The sequence below is a fragment of the Suricata suricatta genome, chromosome 2 (genome assembly GCF_006229205.1).
Source record: "Suricata suricatta isolate VVHF042 chromosome 2, meerkat_22Aug2017_6uvM2_HiC, whole genome shotgun sequence".
In the NCBI taxonomy this organism is placed as follows: domain Eukaryota; kingdom Metazoa; phylum Chordata; class Mammalia; order Carnivora; family Herpestidae; genus Suricata; species Suricata suricatta.
Genome location: NC_043701.1, coordinates 171,055,786 through 171,077,135, shown reverse-complemented (window position 1 = coordinate 171,077,135; position 21,350 = coordinate 171,055,786). Strand labels below are relative to the sequence as shown.

The window sequence follows — 21,350 nt, the reverse complement described above, 5'->3', positions numbered from 1 at the left end:
TAGGATGAGACAAGGAGAAGGACGCGGCCTAGCAGATAGCTGGGGGGTGAGCCCTCTGGGGAAGGGTAGGGGGCTCCTGGAAATCCTCAGTCAGCAGGAACTAGAGCCTGGGAGCTGGAGACTCCTGGGGAGACTGCAGAGGCGGGCAGGGCTCTGGGGCCGCAGGGGCCATCCTGGGCAGTGTGATGAAGAGTGCTCGGAGGACTTGATCAGTGGAGTGATGTGCTTGAACTTTGTCCTAAACTATCATTGTGGTCGCTGTGTGGCAAAGGGATTGCACAGATGAGTCATGAACCCACGCTGAAGACACAGAGGACCCCCTGCCCCCCTAACTGTTCAGTGAGCCCCCAAACACCCTGCTTGGTGAGGGGATACTCATAGGCATATCCCAGTGTTTCTAATTTTCTGACAAATCTCTGGTCCTGGCACTGGTGTCGGCATGCGCTGAGGGTGAAAATTCCCACATGAGACGTGAACCGGATCTGATGGAATCTTGTTCATATATTTTTTCTTTTCATGGGGTCTTTCCCAAGAGGGCAGCAGAGATGAAATGGTAATGACTTTTTTTAGGGTGGGGATTGCTGAGGAGCGGGGAGAATTTCATGCGTTAATAAGGTGTGAGAGGTGGAGAGGGTTTGGGTGGTTCCTCGCTGCCTATGTGTCTACAGTTGTTCTCTCTGATTGCTGAGCAAGCGTGGAAACGCTGAGACTAACACACGCTAGTCAAACCTGCTGGTTAACGTCTGCAGAGACAGAATGTAGATTGGCGGCTGCCAAGGACTGAACAGGGGAAGGATCGGGGAGTAACCGCTAATGGGTATGAGGTTTCTTGTGGGGGTGATGAAAATGCTCCAAAATTGGATTGTGATGATGGTCACACAGCTCTGTGAATATACCCAGAGCCATCAAATCGAACACTTTAGACAGGTGAACTGTATGAAATGTGAACTTAGTAAAGCAAATCCTACTGTTTACAGCCCAATGGGAGAAGCTGACATGGTAGACTGAAAGCTGGAAGGTTCACTGGGTGCACTGGCCATTCACTGGGTATCACACATCAGAAAAGCCAGGGTCTGTTGCCAAGAGTCACAGAACACTGCAGGACCGGAAATTCAACATATTTGCGTTTGAGGTGGAATGCATGGGTATTTGTAATCAAGGACCTTAAACTGCCGCCCACCATATTCCTGCATTGAACCTTCACGGAAACAATGATGGCTTCCGTTTCTTGAACACTCACCAACTGTCAGGAAAAGTGCTGAGCACGTTACATACATTAACTCATGTATCCTCCCAAGTAATCAAAGTAGGATTTATTCTCATTTTAGGAGGGGAAATTGAGGCTTAGGGAAGAAAGGTAACTTGTTTTGAGAGGCCCAGAGCTGAGAGGAGTGCAGCCAGGGTTCACACCAAGTCTTTCTGACCAGCACGAGCGCCGTGACTGGCTCGCCCCTGGGGTGACCTCTCCCCGCACGCCGTCACGTGAGGGCAGGGGGCTCCCAGTGTGCCTACGCTGTGGGCTGAAAAATAGTCCTACCTCAGCTCCTAAGAGAAAAGCCAGACTATACTCTGATTCTATCACTCACCTCGAGACCTCCACCCCAGGGGGAAGTAAGGAACTTTAAAGTTCATTCCTTAGCCTGTCCTCCAAGGAGGCACAGGGTCATGTTCGTATTCCTCAATGCCCTTCACTCTGTGCTTCAGCTGAACCCGATTTCCAGATGTTCCTCCGCCAAACACACCCTGTCCCGCCCTCCGTGGTCCAGGATGCCTTCCCCTCCCTTCCTTTGACGCAGGGCCATCGGGGTGCTCCCTTCTTGAAGCATTTTTCTGGTTTCTCTTTCCTCATTTTCTGGCTTTCTTCTGGCACGTGATTTAGTCTGTCCCTTGTATTCATATGCATTCATTCTCATGCATCTTCTCTCTCTCCCTCTCCTCTTCCCTCCACCTCCCTCCATCTACCCTACTAAGCTGTAGGATCTGGGGTTTACAGGAATGTCAAGGGTTTAGAAATGCTGCCCTTCTCTCCTTCAGTTGCGCTTGTCCGTGAAGTCTCTGCTTCAGAAGACGGCCAGGCCTGACTCCTCTTGCTCCGGGCTCTCCCCTCTTCAGGCCCTAAGGGCTTATGGTGCCCCTGCCCTCTGACCTGTCCTCCCTGTCACTCATTCAAGTGCAGCCCACCCCTCAGCATCAAATCCCACTCTCCTCTCCCTAGAGAAGCTTTTTCTACCCATTGGTCCTGGCCTACTGCTTACTTGTCTTTCCAGAAGTCATTACATATTGTCTGTGCCCATCCTGTGTCCTTCATCTCCCAAGTGATTTTCTCTCTGCGCTGATCGACTCCCCCCGTAGGACTTGCTGAGGGCTGTGCACATATCTGGGATCCCTGCCTCCGATGGCATGGCTAGTCTGTCTCTGGAGTCCCTACAGACCCTGCCCAACACAGCACACACAGTAGCACTCACTCGGTCAATATTTGTTGACTCTATTGATGAGAAATTATTTCCCAAAGATTGTAAGGTTGCATTTCATTTTCATGAAGGCATGTTTTTAATGCCTCTCTGTTCCCTGTCCCCCAATCTTGTGTTGGACCTCAAACATACTTTTTCTCTCCCAGTGGCAGACTTCACAATGTCTAAGCTCTCTTAAACTTTGGAAGATAATCTCTTCTCTCCCACTCAGGCGGATGAACCCCTGAAGTTAAATATTAAATAAGACAGCGATCACACCACCCAGAGTTACGCCAGCACCTGGATGGCCAGGAGAGCCCCTAGTGAGGTGACATGTATAGGTTATGTATGTTTGCTGTTCCTGCAAAGGTAGCACTGGCCAAAGTTATGTTCTACAGAAAGCTGGAAGGGGCCAGAACGTCAGGTGCGGGAGGAGCGGAAGTGCCCAGAGAGCAGTTCTAGCATTTGTAAAATCACGTCTGTTTCTGCATCTTGGACACTGGAAACACTAACCATTCCCTTGTGTCTCCTCCTCTGCGGATGAGACACCAGAGAGAACAAGGGCAAGGTGAGGCGGTGTGTTTATCCACAGAGCTGGAGTGGGAGTGCCTTTTCGGAAAGGGTTCAAGTTCTTATTTCTGAAATTTGGAATTTACCTGAACTCTGAGGTTCCTTTTGCTGTTTACTAGCACTGTAACCTGGACACGGTGTTGTGCGTATGTGCACTCTGGGAGGTGGACAGGGGCAGGTCTGGATGTGTAAAGTCTGCCAATATCTGTGGTGTAAATGCCACACACACACACACCCCTCCCCCCATGGCCTGTGTCAGGCTACAGGGTGCAGTCACTGACCGCACCCTTGGTTAGGGCAGTGCATGGTCGGCTCTCCACAGCAAAAGCCAGCTCCAGCTCCCCCCTCATGGAGCAAGTCCCTCAGTGTCTCTGAAGCTCACTTGTCATAGTTGTAGGATGAAGGCTAATTTGAAGTTGATGGGATATGGGAGATAATATATTTGAACACCTTGTATAAATCGTGAATTACTGTACACATATTCATCCTTTTCATTAGTGTGTCTAAAATGCTATTTTTAACCAGTTGGTAATTCCCGTAATATCCTGAGTAGTGGGTAGAAGCAGCCAAAACAAAAGGCAAAGACAGCTGGGAGCTTCCTGTGCTGTTATCACACTTCGGTTTGTACCTCACGGGGATGCCTTGACCTACGTCTTGGAACCTTTTTTTTTTTTTTTTAATATTTTATTGTCAAATTGTTTTCCATACAACACCCAGTGCTCTTCCCCATAAGTGCCCTCCACCATCACCACCACCTCTTTTCCCCCCTCCCCCTTCCCCTTCAACTCTCAGTTCATTTTCAGCATTCAAATGAACTGAGAGTTGAAGGGGAAGGGGGAGGGGGAAAAGAGGAAAGTGGATGGACCTTGAGGGAACTTTCTTTTTTTAATCCCTCTAAGGTGTCTGGTTTTGGGATTGGGCGTAGAAGGTAATACAGGTACCATGCTTAAGCTACCCGCTGACCCATGACCCTAGGTTCAGATGCTAATAGACAGCGATTCTGTCTTTTTTTAAATTTTTTTAATGTCTTATTTAGTTTTGATACAGAGAGAGACAGAGCATGAGAGGGGGAGGGGCAGAGAAAGAAGGAGTCACAGAAACGGAAGCAGGCTCCAGGCTCTGAGCTAGCTGTCAGCACAGAGCCTGATGTGGGGCTTGAACTCATGAACATGAGATCTGACTTGAGCCGAAGTCGGAGGCTTAACCGACTGAGCCACCCAGGCGCTCCAGCGATTCTGTCTTTAAACTTGTGTTCCCAAAATGGCTCCAGTGGGACCGTGGTCCTTCCCAGTCTCGAGATCAGCCCGGAGGTCACTTTCTAACAGCCCGTAAACATGTAGTGAGTGTTCTGCTAGCAGGATTCAGACTGAAGCCACTGCCCAGTTGTTTGACTTGATCCATTTCTTTTTTTCTTAATTAAAAAAAAATATTTATTTACTTTGAGAGAGAGAGAGAGCAAGTGGAAGAGGGGCAGAGAGAGGGAGACAGAGAATCCCAAGCAGGCTGGGCACTGTCAGTCCAGAGCCCAATGCAGGGCTCGAACTCATGAACTGTAAGATTATGACCCTGAGCCAAAATCAAGAGTCAGATGCTTAACCAACTGAGCCATCCACACACCCCTGATTTGATCCTTTTCTAAATGGAATTTCTGGTACAGGGACAATGTGAGAGTCAGGGATCAGACTTCCTAATCCAAAGTACTTTCTAATTACTGTTAGGGAGGGGAGGTGGGACTCTAAGCAAATTACTATACTCTAAAGTTAAAATTACTGAGTGTGTCAGAAGAAGGCTAGGGGAGGTCACAGAAGGGTGTTGCCTCCGTGACTCATCTCAGCCCAGAGGTATGTCTCAGGAGTCAGTCTTTCAGGAGGAGGAGATGGCACCAGGATGAGTTTTACATCCCTTACTAAGATTTGCCCTCCTATATAGAAGGCAGGCGTAGTGCATCAGGGCCCAAGTGTCCTGTAATTTACAAGGAGGGAATTTCCTGGCTGAATCATTATAATCCCAGGACGTCTTTGCCTTGCGAGAATCAGATTAACTGGATTTGAGCCTGGGCTGTTTCTATAATCAGGAGCCCAGCTGACCGGTTGCTGACAGCGCCTTTTAGCTGAGAGGGACAGCAAAGACCTGTTGCGCCGCCTCAGAAAGGCGTCTTACAAGTGGCAGAGAAGCCAGAACACGGCTGTCCCGCTGCCTGCCTGCTGGGAGTGTCCACGCCAAGGCAGCCCTGCGGTCTCGCGCCACACAATAATCCTGATTAACAAACTAACGTGGTATAAAAAAAATTAGGTTGCAGAAGCCAATTAAAGAGAAAGATCATTTTGAACAGCTAATGACAGGGTTACAGTGTGTAGCTCTGAGTAACTACCACTTGGCACAGCAGGAAACGGACTTGTAGGTAAACTACAAATTAAGTGCTCTATGCATTTATTTAAATTCTTGAGTTTCTTGTTTCCTGGGCTCTATAGCAGTGCGGCACAAAGAAGGGGAGTAGGAGTGGAGAGAAGCCGGAACAGGAGAACACGTCTCTGTGATGGGTGTTTACCATTAAATGGCAACCAATGGGGGTAGAAGCCTAGAAAATATCTTAGGTAACCCAACAGTCTCTGCAATGTAGACTCCTAGGAGAATAGGAATCCTACCTTTATGCAGAAACCGACCTTGCCAGCAGAATCTCATTCTGGGATTGCAAATCCAGACGAAGCCTAACAACAGACCCTTTTTCAACCCAGGCCTGTGCCCAAGGCGGAGGTTGCAGGGACGGCCGTCTGATGGCGGGCTGCGTTTCCTCCCTGTGTCACCCTCGCCCTGTGAGTGTTCTTTTCCCATAAATTGCTGCAGCCTGGAATAATTTCCTTTTCTGTTTGAAGTACGATTTCCCATCTGCTTATTTACTAGCAGGTGTTACCTTTGGGATTATGATGCAGCTGGGTGTTCACTGCTTCTGAGCTGTGTAATCAGAATTTAGCTAGTACACTGTGCTAGTTTGATTTCCTTCTGTGCTGGATACGGCTTTCCTGTGGAAATCCCCTGTGCAGAGCTCCAGAGCATGGGCTTGGGAGTCAGACTACTTCGTAGCTGTGTGATCTTGAACAAGGGATCTAGTTCAGCGGTAGTACCCTCCTCAGCACTGTGGGAATAATAAGACAGCACCCCCATAAGGCATTTGTGAGAATTATCTGTGATCGCGAGTAGAAATTAGTCCTCTTAATACCTGGAACGTAGTAAGTGTTCAATAAATTGTACCCGCTATAATCATAGAGTGGTGTTGTGGAGTTATTTACTGCGATGCCATGAATTCAAAACTCCATGTGGGAGTTGCTCCAATAACGATATTGCTGAGGACCATATTTTCTCTGATCCAAAAATGAACTGAAGAGTCCAGAGATGACAACTCAGATTATTTGATGCGGGAAGTCAGAAGTAACCCAGAAATTTGGAGTAACTGACTATTGAGCTTGTGATTGTATAGGGCCAGGGTTGATGCACTGTGAAACAAAAGCAAAATAAGCACAAAACGAGAAAATCAAATGCTGGGGGATGGTACAGGTACATAGTGCGGGAGGATGTGGAGGAGAATGAACTATTTGATCAACACGGACCAGAGTGAAAGCTTCAGAAAAGAGCCAGGAACTGGGCTCAGCCCCTTGGGTCAAGTTGGATTTGGACAGGAAGGAAAAGAAGAGACCACTCTAGGGGAGGCACAGAGCCATGCGTGAAGGCTCTGGGGATGCTGAAGATCGTAGACCAGGGAATGGTCCGACCAAAGGGGGATTTGTATCTGTATATAAACAAATAATCGATTATATATTATATAATAGTGTGCATTCTTTGGGGTTGGTTCAGTGCTAAGTACTCAGCAAATGTCATTTCTTCTTAGATATCAAAACAGCTATTGGGGACTGTTATTGAAGATCTACGAAGCTACTCAGAGAACTTTAGACTTGATAGAGTGGGATTAGAGACTTATTGGAAGTTTTTTTGTTTTTACTTTAGTAAACATTATTTTATAGGACACTTTTACATTTATAGAAAATTTGAGAAGCGAGTACAGGGAATTTCCATATACTTAAAATTTCCCACGTCAGTAAGATCTGACATTAATATAAAACTTGCATTAATGAACCAATATTGATGCATTATTAATTAAAGTCAATATTTTATTCATATGTTCTTAGTTTTTCTCCAGTGTCATTTTTCTGTTCTGGGATCTCATTGGGATGCTACATTAGGTTCAGTTACCATGTCATCCTAGGCTCCTTATAGCTGTGACAGGAGGACTTTCCTCCTTGTTTTTGGCGATTTTGACAATTTTGAAGAGTACTGGTCAGGTTTTTGTAGAATGTCAATTTGGGAATTTTCTCATTAGACTAGGATTATGGGTTTTTTTGGAAGGAAGATCACAGAGGCCAAGTGCCCGTTTTTACCACATCATCTCAAAGGTACAGACTATCAATCTGGCAGCTGCTGCTGATTTGACCTTGAGCTGAGGTAGTCAGATTTGCCCACTGCAGTTATTCTTGCCCCCTGTCCAAACTGCCCTCTTTGGAAGAAGTCACTAGCACAGCCCCCATACTTCGCGGGGACTTATGTGCCACCTCTTTGCAGGTCACATGGGAGAAGAAGGAGCCAGGAAGTAGGAAACTCTCCGCACTCTGAGAAAAAGGGGTGAAGGCTGCATTCGTGTGGCAAGAGAAAGGGGGCGTGTGACAGTGGAGAGAATTCAGTGGGAGATGAAAAGAGCATGGGATTGAGGATGACCACAAGGTGCCAAATGGCAGCCATCAGGGGACTTGTCCGGGTGTTGAGAGCACTGCATTCATTGGCAGCCACCTCCATTTCTTGGATGTGTCACCACGGCTGAGTCCCTTGGTTCCTCTGAGTCTCTGTCTGCCCTTTTGTTACCTGGGCTTGACAATCCCTTCCTGCCTCCTAGTGCTCTTTGAGGTTGAAATGACAAAATGCAGATGTGAATGCTCAGAAAGCCATCAGGCATAAAGCGCTATGGTTTCAAAGCCCCAAGGGAGTTCTGGGACCTTTGGGAGAGGAGGGCATCCGGAAGGGAGTTCTGAATAACATAGATAATCTGGGGCAAGTCCTTGCTCATGCTGCCTGCTCTCATGGGTTTGTCATCATCACCTGCTGATGATATTTTTATTTCAGATACACTTTCTCAGATGTTCTGGTTCTGGTGGCCTAGTACCTTGGTCTGTTGGGCAAGATGAAGCTGGTTCTGGATTAGAAGAAAGGACTTTGCCTGATCTTTGTGCCCTTCTTACTACTTGTACTGGCCTCTGCTTGGGGGCACTAGAGATTACTGGGATAGTCTTACTGATCTCAGCCCCCCAGCCTCACCACCTGCAGTACCCCACAGGCATTTTCACAAGTAACGCATCCAAAATGGTACCTTAGGCTTCCATCCTTAGCCAGAGTTTCAGAGATGTGACTGACTTGCCTTGTTTGCCTGTGACAGTCAATATGAAACTAACTTTGCAGCTTGCAATGGGCTATTTATCTGAGTAGCCAGAATCCCTCCAAACTGGATATCACATAGTGGAGGAATCCCTTTACCTTTATGGGCAAATGGGCTCTTGGCTCTTCATATAGATTTCCTCACTATTCAGAAAGCATGCACCCATCCTTTTGGTGTTTCGCTGTACTACTCTTATTTTAGCAACGACTTGATGAGCCATGAAAGATTTTAGGCATGTCTGTGCAAGTCCCAGGGTCAATCACTGACTACTTGGTAGAGTAGAAAGAGTCAGGAAGCCTGTTGGATGTGACTCTGCCAGTAACTTGCCAGTAACTTTGGGCAAGGATTATAAGTCTTTGCCCCTTAGTCTCCCTATCAGTAGAACAAGTAAGGGACCAGCCAGGCTCTGAGAGATGGCTCAGTGGTGTAAAAATCAGCAACAGAGCCAGCTGGCATTAAGAGGGTGTGGAATTACTGTCATTGCCATACCGCAACCGACTCAGTACGTTTCAAGAAATCTAGACTTGAGCCATTGAGCATACATTTGGTATTAACCAAACTGCCAAAGGCACTTATGTAAAATGAACCTCTTTATTCAGTTGTTAAAAATGAACACTCTTCTTTTGGTCTTTGGATTCTGTCATTCTCCAAAAAGAAAAGCCCATGACTTCACAAGGCGTTGTTCTGATATGTGTCTGCCTACCTATGAGGTATGACGGAAAGGCAGGTAAAATGGGAGATAGGCCCTGCTCATCTCTGGGTGAGAGCGAAGGTCACCTCTGGGCAGGAGGACATGGTGTAATATATATTTCCAGAGGGAAATGCTTGCAAAATACAGATGCTGATCCCAATTGTGACCTTTGTGGCTGGTGCCAGCCGTTGCTCTGGCACCTTCGTTGAGACAAAGGGGAAAGCCAAGAAGTGAGATGATATTTTCCTTCCCTCATCATTACTCAGCACGGCTTACTTGCTTAGCTATAAAGAATTCAAGTGTTGAGAGAAACTGCCGAACAGTATGCAAAAACGCATTCTCCCTTACAGCTAAGAGACCCACTCTGCCCCAACATTGTCTCTGACGAGGATGGTCTTAGGGACAGCTCTCTTCACCTGACTTTCCTGTAACTTGGTTGTCTGTATTTAAATTCTAAAGGAAAAGAGTTCTCTCGCTATGAATCACCAGAGGAGCTTACTAATATAGATCGCTGACTCCCACCCGTAGTTCAGTGGGGCTGAGGAATTTTTGGATCCATGGCCCAGGGGGTTCTGATTCGGGGGGGGGGGGGGTCTACTTTGACGATGCCCAGCGGGTGCCACGCCCACTAGCGATACTTGTATCACACGCACTGTGTGTGTTTCCTTCATGGGCCAAGCCCTGCTTTTAGAAGTGCACTGGAGCTCAGGCGAATACACCCTTGCCTGACTCATTACGGATTGTGACTCAGGTGAATTGGCGGGGAAAAGCAGTAAGTCTGGGAGTCAGAAAGGCCCGGGTGTAGATCTTCCAGCTTCTACTTTTTATTCCCTGAGCAGGTTCCTCCAGAACTTGTTCTATTTACTTATCTGTCAGATGGGAACAGGATTGTCCACCTCACCGAGGTGGTGGTGAGGATGGGACAGAATGACTTCTGCATTGGCACCTGGCACGTGCCCGCCACTGAGTAGGTAGATGCTCAATAAACATCCCCTTCCTCCATTCTCACTGGAAGCAAGATCAAAAACGAAATAATAACTCATGCTCATATTTTTCACTAGTCCTTAAAGCAGACATTGTTAAGAGAATCTTTTTTAAAAATTTATTTATGTGTTCTGAGAGAGAGTGTGAGTGTGTGCACAAGAGAGAGAGAGACAGAGAAAGAGAGAGAGAAAGGAAGGATTTGAAGCAGGCTCTGTGCTGGAGAAAGAGAGAAACACAGAACTAGAGTGAAAGAGAGACAGAGAGACAGAGAGAGAGAAAGAGAGAGAGGAAGGAAGGATCTGAAATAGGCTCTGTTCTGGAGAGAGAGAGAGAAAGAGAGAGACAGAGACAAAGGATCCAGAGCAGACTTTGTGCTAACAACAGAGAGCCTCCTGGGGGGACTCGAACTCACGAACTGGGAGATCATGACCTGAGCCAAAGTTGGATGCTTAACTGACTGAGCCATCCAGACGCCCCAAGCGAAACTTTTTTTTGCTTAATGCCCAGGCAAATAGATTTGGGGTCTTGTTACATATCACTTTAAATGTCAGTATTTTTATTTTTTTTTTTTTTAGCAATCTTGAAAGGATGTCCCTCCTTAATTGCTTTGGGTAATGCTGACTTCTGGTGTAAATACACATTTCCAAGAGCATCCGGGGGAGGGGGGCAGAGAAGGAAATACAGGTGTGTCACAGTGTTGGTACCTTTACTGACACTCCCCAGGTCCAGGGCAGAGAATTCGGATCAGGTGTTTAACCCGAACTGCACCTGCTCCTCGTCAAAATCTCCCAAGGACCGCCCTGTTCCTCAGAACTTAGCTGCTAATGGATTATTTGGACTGGGTTGTTCGGACTCTTTCCAGGTGAGACGAGAACAGGAGAGTGGCCTGAGAGAAACAGTGCACCATTACACTCGTGGTGGCCAGCCAGCTCCTGGCTGTCGCAGGCTCCCTAAATCGAATGTCAGCAACTCTGCCCGCATCTCTCCCCTGTCCAACCTGGTCCTGCCATCACAGGGGGAAAAAAAGTCATCTTTGTTCTTTGTGTTGGTTGATTAATTTTCGGTTCGCTGTTCTTATCCCATTTCATGCTCATGTGGATACTTATGTAATACGTTTCTGTATATCACATGATTCTTCTTTCTGAGGACCCAAATCAGGGGAAAAAAAACCACACACTAGCAAAAAGTGCCTCTCTGGCTGGAGAAATTGCAAGTTAAATGAAGCCCCTTGGTCTTCTCTGCATTTTATAAAGGGGAGGCTGGAGATCCCAACCCTGGACCAGGACAGTCTCCATAATGTCCAGGTTCTGAAGGCCAAACTCTGGAAACAGAATAATGCCAGTAAGACGCATTGTATGAATTTAGAGCCTGAACAGACCTCTGAAATCCTTTGGTCCAATCCCTTTTGTTTTATAGGAAATGAAACTGAGGTTTAGCGAGGTCCACAAAGTTATTAGTAACTTATTTTTTGTTAGACCTCCCGCCCACATTGTGTGCATCAGGAGCTGTGCACACAACAGGAGGCTCACCAGAGGCCCCCAGCAGGTGAAATGAGCTGCCGATGAGGATGAGGGATGAGTCGCTGGTGGACCCGACGAGAAACCAGCCAGCATGTGCTCTCTAACGAGTAAATGAGATTTGCTGAGTTCCTTGGGGGCATGAGCCTTCTGCTGTGCTCTGAGGAGGTGGGGGAAGGAAGAAGTACAAAATGGGGGGAAAATAGAAACTTTAGGAAATTGTCCCCATGTTTGAGGAACTTACATTCAACAGTGAACTCCTTACTGAAGGGTGTTTCTAAACCAAGATAAAGACATATTACAAATACATATTACAATATATTAAACCATACAAGATCATGTATTTAATGGCCCTATTATGTAGTCCTAGAGAAGTTTGGAGGAAGAAAGAAGATCACCAGCTCCCAGAGGGACAAGCCCCCTGGACTGTTAAAGCCACAACTCTCTTATTTTTCAGTCTATCCTCATGCTTATGGCACAGGGAAGGGGCTCAATTCATCCTTCTTGAATCAACGTGTGGCTCAGTGGGTGACATAATTATGCAGATATTTAAGTATGCCCATAATGATCCCTTTTGTAGGAATGCTTTCTAATCACGTGGGTCTTTTGTGTTTTTTTTCCAGTGGCACACCCTCAGGACCCTCACCACCCCTCAGAGAAGCCAGTCATTCACTGCCATAAATGTGGGGAGCCGTGCAAGGGTGAAGTACTTCGGGTCCAGACCAAACATTTCCACATCAAATGTTTCACCTGCAAAGGTATGGTGCCTCCAGCTTCCTGGTCTAAAGGCATGTCCGTCTGTGCTCACCCCAGGATCTGTCCCTTCCCTTGAACCCCATGCCAAGCCAACAGGTGATACAAGTGTGCTCAAAAGCCTGGCATCACTTACCTTCCATAGGTTTGCTTGGATTCGACTCAAAGGGGAGGCCAAGTCCCCCAGAGACTCATGGAACACAGGCCTTTGAATGTTCACTGACGATCCCGATCCTGGGAAGAGGGAGAACAGTAAAAGCACAGTTTTATGTTTTGTACTGTATTTTCTCCTGAAATGAGGAACTCTTACCCCAAAGTCACCTTGTCCCAACAGCCATTATTTATAGAAGGGCTGGCAAGCTTGTAAGATTAGGGATCTAAGTTACTGGATCCTGTGGGGTAAGTGAGAAGTATGTGAGTGTGTGTGTGTGTGTGTGTGTGTGTGTGTGTATTGAGAAGTGAGAATAAATCAACAACACTTGGAAGGCCTCCAAGAAGCTAACAAGTTGCAACTAACTTTCCCTAATGAGCCTCCCTCTTGGGGCTTCTAACTGTTGGCATCCTGGGGTGTGATATGCTGACCCGTCATTCTGCAGCCAGGGCAGGGCTGAGCAGGAAGAGAGAGGAAGAAGAGAGTGGCGTTGTGTGTTTATTTGAGCTCAGGGCAGCGGGGGAGCTCAGGCTGGGCTGAGGGACACAGGAGGAGAGGCGGAAGGAGAGACAAGCCCATGAGCGTGCTCTGTAGCTCACTCTGCCCTCTCCCTGCACACGCTGGCCTCTCTCATTCCTGGACGAGCGGTTCCTTCTCAGGGTCTTGGGATATGAACTCAGCATTGTCATCTTAAGCCACCCATCCTTGGCCATGAGGGTTCTCAAGTGGACCCCAGGCTACCTAGTGACTATCAAATACATGAAAACAGGAGGGGCCAGGGCTTATCCGGAGCCCACAGTGGATTGTTTCACTGTGGGTAAACTTCAGGAGGAAGAGTATTAACAATGGCTGGGTGGGAAGATGGAAGGGAAGGGGAGGAACTCACTTTGGCTCCACTGAGCATGATGGAGGCTGTAATGCACATTTTATAGAGAAGGATTCTTTAGTCCTTCTACAAACATCTAGGAGTGAGTACCAGACATTTTCAGATGACTCAAGTTGGCCATCCAGAAACATCACTGACCCTGCCAGGGTTCTGACTGTGCTGTCACTCTATGGTGGCTTGAGTCCTGTTGCCACTAAGCAGCTCTGTGATCTCAGGCAACTTACGCCTCTCTGTGGCCTTAGGTCCTTATCTATACAATAAAGAGACGAGACCATGTGATGTTTAAGTCATCCTAGGTCTGAAGTTTGCCGATTCCATATACACATAACAATGTGTATAATAGAGAACCCAGAGGTACTGAATTAGAGCCTCCCAGCATGTCAGAGAAAAGATGTTTTCTGGTTACATCCAGATCGGTTAACTGAGAGGCATTATATTTTGTTTCATTTTATGCTCATAAATTTCCTGAGACATGGCTCAAGGGCTAGATTTGGTTTGAAATAAACATGGGCCACAAACAATGGTGGCTTTGCATGTATTCTATATTTCTTTTCTTTTTAATGTTTATTAATTTTAAGAGAAAGAGTGTGTGCTAGAGCTAGCAGGGGAGGGGCAGAAAGAGAAGGTGAGAGAGGATCCCAAGTAGGCACTGAGTTTTCAGCATAGTACCCGACGTGGGGCTGAAACTCATGGACTGTGAGATCATGACATGAGCCAAAATGAAGAGTCAGATGCTTAACCAACTGAGCCGTCCAGGTGCCCTCTGTGTTTCTAATTAAAAGTACACAGTGTTCGTCCCAGGTCTGGGTTGTCACTGTTGAGCACACTAAGAGGGTTTGTTTATCCCCCATGGGATAGAAGCTTCCTTGCTTTTTTTTTTTTCTCTTCTGGCTTAAACCTAAGGACTGAATGTAAGTTATTTATGTTGGCATGTTTTCCCGTATACTTTATTTCACACTACAAATGTGTTCCTGAAAAGTCGAATGTTTATATAAATTGAATCATATTTTAGGAGCACTTGCTATTTGTAGGAACTATTTTTAATTTAACAAAACTTTACTAAAATAAATGTCTTCTATTCTGTAAAATTGTATTTTCTCACACTTAATCTGTCAGTGTCTATTTTCCTATGTCCCCAGTTCCTGGGGTTACCCTTTAATGCCCAAAGAAAGAGGCTTTTGCACCTCATTCCTTATACCCTAATAAGTCCATTCCTTTTTCCCAAGTTTCTAGAGTGATGTTGCTCAAATAGAAATATTATGCAAGCCATGTATGTAATTCTGAATTTTTGCATAGCTATGTAGAAAGGCATAAAGGGATGGGTGCAATTAACTTTCATAGTGTCTTCTCTTTATATACTCAAAATATTACCATTCAACATGTAATTAATGTAAAAGTTATTGAAATATTTGACTTGTTTTTCATATGTGCTTAATCGCATACTTCAGTTTGGACTCATCACATTTCAAGACGAGTTAGTGGCTATAGTCTGGGAAGCACAGTTCTAGTTTGCCTTCTTGTGGTCCGCTCTTGCTCCAACTTCTTGCCGATACCAAATTCTTGGTCGCTCTTTTTGAACGCTACTCCTTGTGCATTGCTTCACCTCACGTGGGCCACCGTGCCTCTTTGTTTCCCCAGATCCCACTAACATAAGGCAGCTGTTTTCAGCAGACTTTACTGAAGGTTGGGATAATGGAGGGAAATTATAGTGCCAAACAGGCAATGACTGTCTTAATAGTCTCAGGCCGTGTCCAAAATAAAAATTTCTCATTGGCTGGTGCTTTTTCTTCCTTCCTTCCTTTCTGTTAATCGACTTTGACTTTTGGTGTGGTTTTATGTTAAAAAGTGAACAGAAGGTACACACCAGAGCCATTTCTCATACTTACTTGGAACTTCCACCTCCCTCCATCTTGGCAGGTCTTCTTCTCTCTACAAAGACCCTTCTCCCCTCCACCCCTAGGACCACCATTTCCTTCTACCTCGCTCTCCTGATTCTACGTTTTCTTAGAGTTTCTCCTTTTTATGACTCCATTAGGAGGCTTTCCAGAAGAAACATAAGTCTTCTCCTTCAGGAATGTGGTCTTCCTCTTAACCCGCATGGCCCGGACTACAGCTAAGTCTTAAAACAACAGGTTTTTTTTCTTCCCATTACATCTAAAGCAGAAATGTCATGTCCAGATAGTGAGCTAATATCCCACACAGAGGACTTCGGGTAGAGAGCAGTTGCTAAAGCAAGCCTGGGCTTTTGGGCTAGAGCTGGCCAAGTGCAGAGGAAGAACATTCAGGTTCGGACTATGATATAGGACCAGAAAGAGTTTCTCCCTCAAGTTCTCTCCCCTCCCTCACATCTGACTTTCCTACACTCAAAACCTTGTTGCCAAAGCCTCCTAGTTCTTGAGTGGGACCAGAGGTAGCTTTCTACAATTAGGAAGAACATCCTAAAATGCAGATACCTATGGGAATCAAAAGCAAAGAGGAACTCTTTCACTAGCATTGGGTTTTGAAAGGAGACAGAGAAAGAGGACACCAAACATCCTACATGAGAGCCAGATACATATGAAGGTAGGAAAGAATTGCTTCAAAGGAACTAGAGTTCAGAGCAGACACTTAAGCCAGTGATCAGTCCATGAGTTTGCAGGGTTACTGTAACAGGATCAGGGTTGGTGAGCAGAAATTTTGCTGGTGAACCCATCTCACTCCCTAAAATGTTTGACATCTTGGGATCTGATGGTATAGGAGTTATTTATTCAATTAGAAAATGTTGATTGGACACATACTCCTTGTAAGATACTATGCTAAGTGCTGAAAATAGGAAAAGACACCATACCATGTTTGTCCTCAAAGATCTCATAGGGTATTTGGATAGACATACAAATAAGTAACATTTATGATACTGGGTAATAAGTGCTGAGAAGGAGAAATATATAGGCTGCAGTCTGGAGGCAGAGAGATACAAGGGAGAGAGAATGGTAGTTGAGGTGGAAATGGGGTAGGGTAGCAGCAGAAGAATAGGGGGCAGATTCAGGAGACATTTCAAGTTAAGGTTGATAGGATTTGGTGACCGTATGTGAGGAATGAAGAAGGATCCAGGGTTCCAGTTGGACTGCCTGTGTAGACAGATGGCACTGCCCACTGAGGAAGTACAGGAGCACTGGATGGGGAAGTTCAAGGCAGAGAGTTCAGCTTGGGTTACATTGAGGCTGAAGACACATGGTGCATTCAGAGTCCTGTAGATTTAGCACTCAAGAGATAGATACTGGTTTGTGTTGGGAAGAAGGGTTTGTTTGTTTTTTTTAAATTATTTCTTTTATTAAGTAAACTCTCTAACCCCGGGGCGCCTGGGTGGCTCAGTTGGTTTAGTGCCTGACTCTTGGCTTTTGCGCAGGTCATGATCTCACGGTTCTTGAGTCTGAGCCCTGCATATGGCTCTGTGCTGACAGTGCAGAGGCTGCTTGGGATCCTCCCTCCCTCTCTCTCTCTCTCTCTCTCCCTCTCTGCCCCTTTTCTCCCCTCCCCAAAATAAAGAAATAAATTAAAAAAAATAAAGTTTCTTCTTTATATATATAAAAAAAGTAAACTCTACCCCCACCACGGGGCTCAAACTCATGACCCTGAGATCAAGAGTCACATGCTGTACTGACCCAGCCAGCCCGGCTCCTCAGGAAGAAAGATCTGAAAGTATTTTGGCATCTAGATAGTGGCTGAAGCTAGGTGAAGGCGAGTGGCATTGCCCTCGGAAAGGGCAAAAGGCAGGAAGTGAGCAATAAGGAATGCCAGCATCTGAAGGAAGTAGAACCCAGTTTCCATGTGTAACCTTGGGAAACATCCCCACCTGCTAATGAGACAAGGAAGTGTTTCAATTAACAGATAGTTTCCATAATTAAAAGAAAAGGAGATCCCAAAAGATTCTGTTATTCTTTGTAATAACCCAATGGGAGTAAAATATGGCTTCAGGGTTCTGGACGTGCTGTGCTGTCTTCAGTATTCAGTAGGTTTGTTTCTCATCTTTGCCAATTAGCAGCGATCATCTCACCAAATTAGCGATCTTTTTCCTTAATGCTCTCTGTTCCTTCTGATACTGATCCAGTGACGTGATCGCTATTTAATTACCACATTGTCTTCATCATAGTTGTAATAATACTCAATGCGAGAATAAGAAATCCACTTAAATATTATATAGTTAATATTTAATTAACTATATATTTAATATTTAATGAATTATATATTCAATATTTAATTTCATTGTAATTATATATACAGTTCATCATATTGAGACATTACATTGTTTGTTATAGTTTTTATTATTTATCTGGAGCCTTTGTTTAAACTAATTCCCTAGATTCATGTTTCTGCCCCAAAGTTCTAGAGCATTTAGAAAAGATTGGGGACCAGAGAATCCAGAGGGGCAAATATTTTGTTTTCAGTGTGCCTTTCCTAGAGGGTCCTGTGTAAGATTCTAACTATTCCTTGTATCACATTTCTCCCTGCTTTGTCTTTTTATTTCCTTAACGTTTGTCATTATGTAACATATCTTACTGACTTATCTTCACCTTCTACTAGAGAGTAAGCTCCTGAACGCAGAGATTTTGGTCTGTTCTGTTCACTGCCGTATACCCAGAGCCTAGCTCAATGCCCAGCATGGTGTATGCTCAGTAAGGTGAGTGAATGGCTGAGTGAATGAACGAAAGAACAATAACCATGTATTTCTTTGGAACTTGAGTATTTGTGTTTCTAGTGGCATAGCTAGTCAACAAGATTTATCACCTGCTTGAGGTGATAAATGTCTTCACCTGCTTATTAGTAACATCATCTCCCAAAAAGAAGGGTTGTAATGTTTATTGCAACACTATTGATAAAAGCCAAAGTATGGAAAGAGCCCAGATGTCCACTGACAGATGAATGGATAAAGAAGATGTGGGGTGTGTGTGTGTGTGTGTGTGTGTGTCTGTGTCTGTGTGTATGCCTTCTAGTAGAAGGTGGAGATAAATGAATACGATATGTGTGTGTGTGTGTATGTATATATACAGACACACAATGGAATATTACTCTGCAATTACAAAGAATGAAATCTTGCCATTTGCAACAACATGGAAGGAACTAGAGGGTATCATGCTGAGCGAAATTAGTCAGAGAAAGCCAAATATCATATGACTTCACTCATATGGAACTTAGGATACAAAACAGATGAACATAGAGGAAAGGAAGCAACAATAATACAAAAACAGGGAGGGGGACAAAACATAAGAGTCTCTGAAATACAGAGAAAAAAGCAAAGGGGGCTGGCAGGGTTGGGGGGGATGGGCTAAATGGGTGAGGGGCATTAAGGAGGACACTTGTTGGGATGAGCACTGGGTGTTATATATAGGGAATGAATGACTGGATTCTATTCCTGAAATCATTATTGCCTTCTATGCTAACTAACTTGGATGTAAATTTAAATTAATTAATTAATTAAAAATAAATAATAAAATAAAACAAAAAAAGAAGGGATGTGAGTACAGCTTTCTATCATGGGTGCCAGAGCCGCGTGGCAGGTGGGACAGCTGAGAGGCAGTGCGGAAGGCTACAGTCAGGCAGCTTCCGGTAAGGATGTTGCTCCTGCTTAGTTTTTATACTGCTGTCGATCCGGCGCTTTCCCCTCTGGATTTGCCGCGGCAGACTGGATATGGGTTATCTTCAGGCTCAAGTAGAAAACTGATAAACCCCCAGTAAGTAAAATGGAAGTAGTTTCTTGTATCCCCTAAGAGATGAGCTTGGGCTTTTTAATACCTATTTAGAGAATATTAGTCATTCAGAAAGTGATTAAAAAGCAGAATTAACCAGCATGCAAGGAAAACAGTTCTTTTACAAACACGGTCCCTCCTCACAGCAAATGAGAAACCGCTTGTATGCCTTCTTTCGTTTATAAAGGACAATCCTTTTGGATTTTGCACTATCTTAAAGTGTTATCCATGAAGCAAACACAATTTAGATTTTTAAATAGTTGAGGTTTTGAATTCCAACCTGGAACAGAATAAGAGCTCATAAATTCTCCAAAATACACTCCTTAACAATTCTGACTCTTACTGGGAGAAAATTATCCAGGGGCCTCTTGTGAGCAGGGGTGCTAGGAGCCATTTGTTCTGAATTTTCTCTTCAAGGATGTTTATACAGCCAACGGCCTGGAAGACAGAGATAGTGTCTCCATCTGGAGCAGAGGGTAGATTTGTTTGCTGTCTCGTATCATCGAGATCATATCTGCACCTGGAGCAAAGGTTGGACAGGTTTGCTTGCAGCTTATTATAAAAGGCTGGGCTTCGTAAGCTCAGGCTTCTTCAGCTGTGACACACTCATTGCACACGCAACTACTTCTCTTGCTTCTGGGGACTTACAGGACTTGGAAAACCAGTAACAGAAACGGAGCTCACGTTGCCTCCATTAGTGTTGAAGTTTTTCGCTTCTGACCCAGGGGTTTACGTCTCCTGCCAGCGCCAGTAAATCTGGGGCAGGCTTGCTTGTTAGCGTCGAAGTCAAATCTCAGGTTCTTTACAGTTCTTGACAACTCTCAGTTCATGTCCTTGAAAACGTCTTTCCTTTTTTAAAAAAATGTTTTAATGTTTTTATTTATGAGAGTTAGAGAGAGAGAGGGACAGAGTGTGATTGGGGGAGGGGCAGAGAGAGAGGGAGACACAGAATCTCAAGCAGGCTCCAGGCTCTGAGCTGTCAGCACAGAGCCCGATGCGGGGCTCAAACTCCTGAAAAGCAAGATCGTGACCTGAGCCGAAGTCAGAGGCTTAACCAACTGAGCCACCCAGGCTCATCTGACCCTGAAAACTTATTTCTTGAGAAAGGGTGGGCTGAAGTTGAGCCAATTTGATTGAGGAAGTACATGTTTTCTGAGAAAATGATTTATACAACAAAGGTTATGGGAGTGTTTATACTTATAGAAGAGGAGGGAAAACTGAGATTTTGCTTAGGCATTTTTTTTAATGTTTGTTTATTTTGAGAGAGAAAGAGAGAAATAGAGAGTGAGCAGGGGAGGGACAAAGAGAGAAAGAATCCTAAGCAGGCTCCATACTGACAGTGAAAAGCCTGATGCAAGGCTCCAACTCACAAACCATGAGATGGTGACCTGAGCCAAAATCAAGAGTCAGATACTCAACTGACTGAGCCCCCTAGGTGCCCCTCCCCAGGCACTGAACCAGTTACATTGCTGTTCTTTTTGTCTCCTGACACTGACTCTGTAGGGCGCCCCATGCTCAGGCCTCACCTGTTTGTCTGCTTCCTTGGACTTCCTAGCTTGCAAAACTGCTGTTTATAAGACACACGGTGACAGTATTTTGCAATAGCAGCCTGAATGGACGAAGACAGGACATTAATCAGACATTCAAATAATCGTACAGATATGACTTACCAGCTGTGATCAGTGCAATAAAGGGAAAATAAAAAGAGCTGCATGCACAAAGATGTGAGCCCGCGGCAGGAGGCTCTTGGTGTGTTTGTGGTGGGGGAAGGGGCAGGTGGTCAGGAAAGATCACCATCCCCACCTCTCTAAAAAGAGATGTTTGAGCCAACAGACAACGGATAAAAATACAACCACCACTTAATTCCTCCTACTAATAAAAGTCAACTAAATGGACTTCGTTATTCCAAAGAATAGATTCTTTTCTTACTAAAAGTCACTGGATTTTTGTGCAAACCAACCTAGGGACATTGATGCTGGAGGCCTTCACATCTTTACCATGCGACATGTTGATAGAGTGTGTATCACCTATCCATTTAGCGTGCCATTCTGTAGAGGGCTGAGAGGTATATATGACATGGTACGTACCTCTGGAGAACCTGTGAGCTGGTGGCCAGCAATGTGCCTTCTAGTGGAACTGTCACAGGCAG

General features: G+C 45.2%; 1 protein-coding gene across 21 annotated transcripts in view; it reads left to right on the top strand.

Annotated features, from left to right (window-relative positions):
- Window positions 1-21,350, top strand: part of ABLIM1 (actin binding LIM protein 1) — a 293,495-nt gene that overhangs the window by 142,022 nt on the left and 130,123 nt on the right. For all 21 annotated transcript variants that reach the window (XM_029932620.1, XM_029932624.1, XM_029932618.1 and 18 more), the window contains exon 2: window positions 12,312-12,446. In XM_029932620.1, the coding sequence (XP_029788480.1) occupies window positions 12,312-12,446 (135 nt within the window). The remainder of the gene's footprint in view (window positions 1-12,311; window positions 12,447-21,350) is intronic.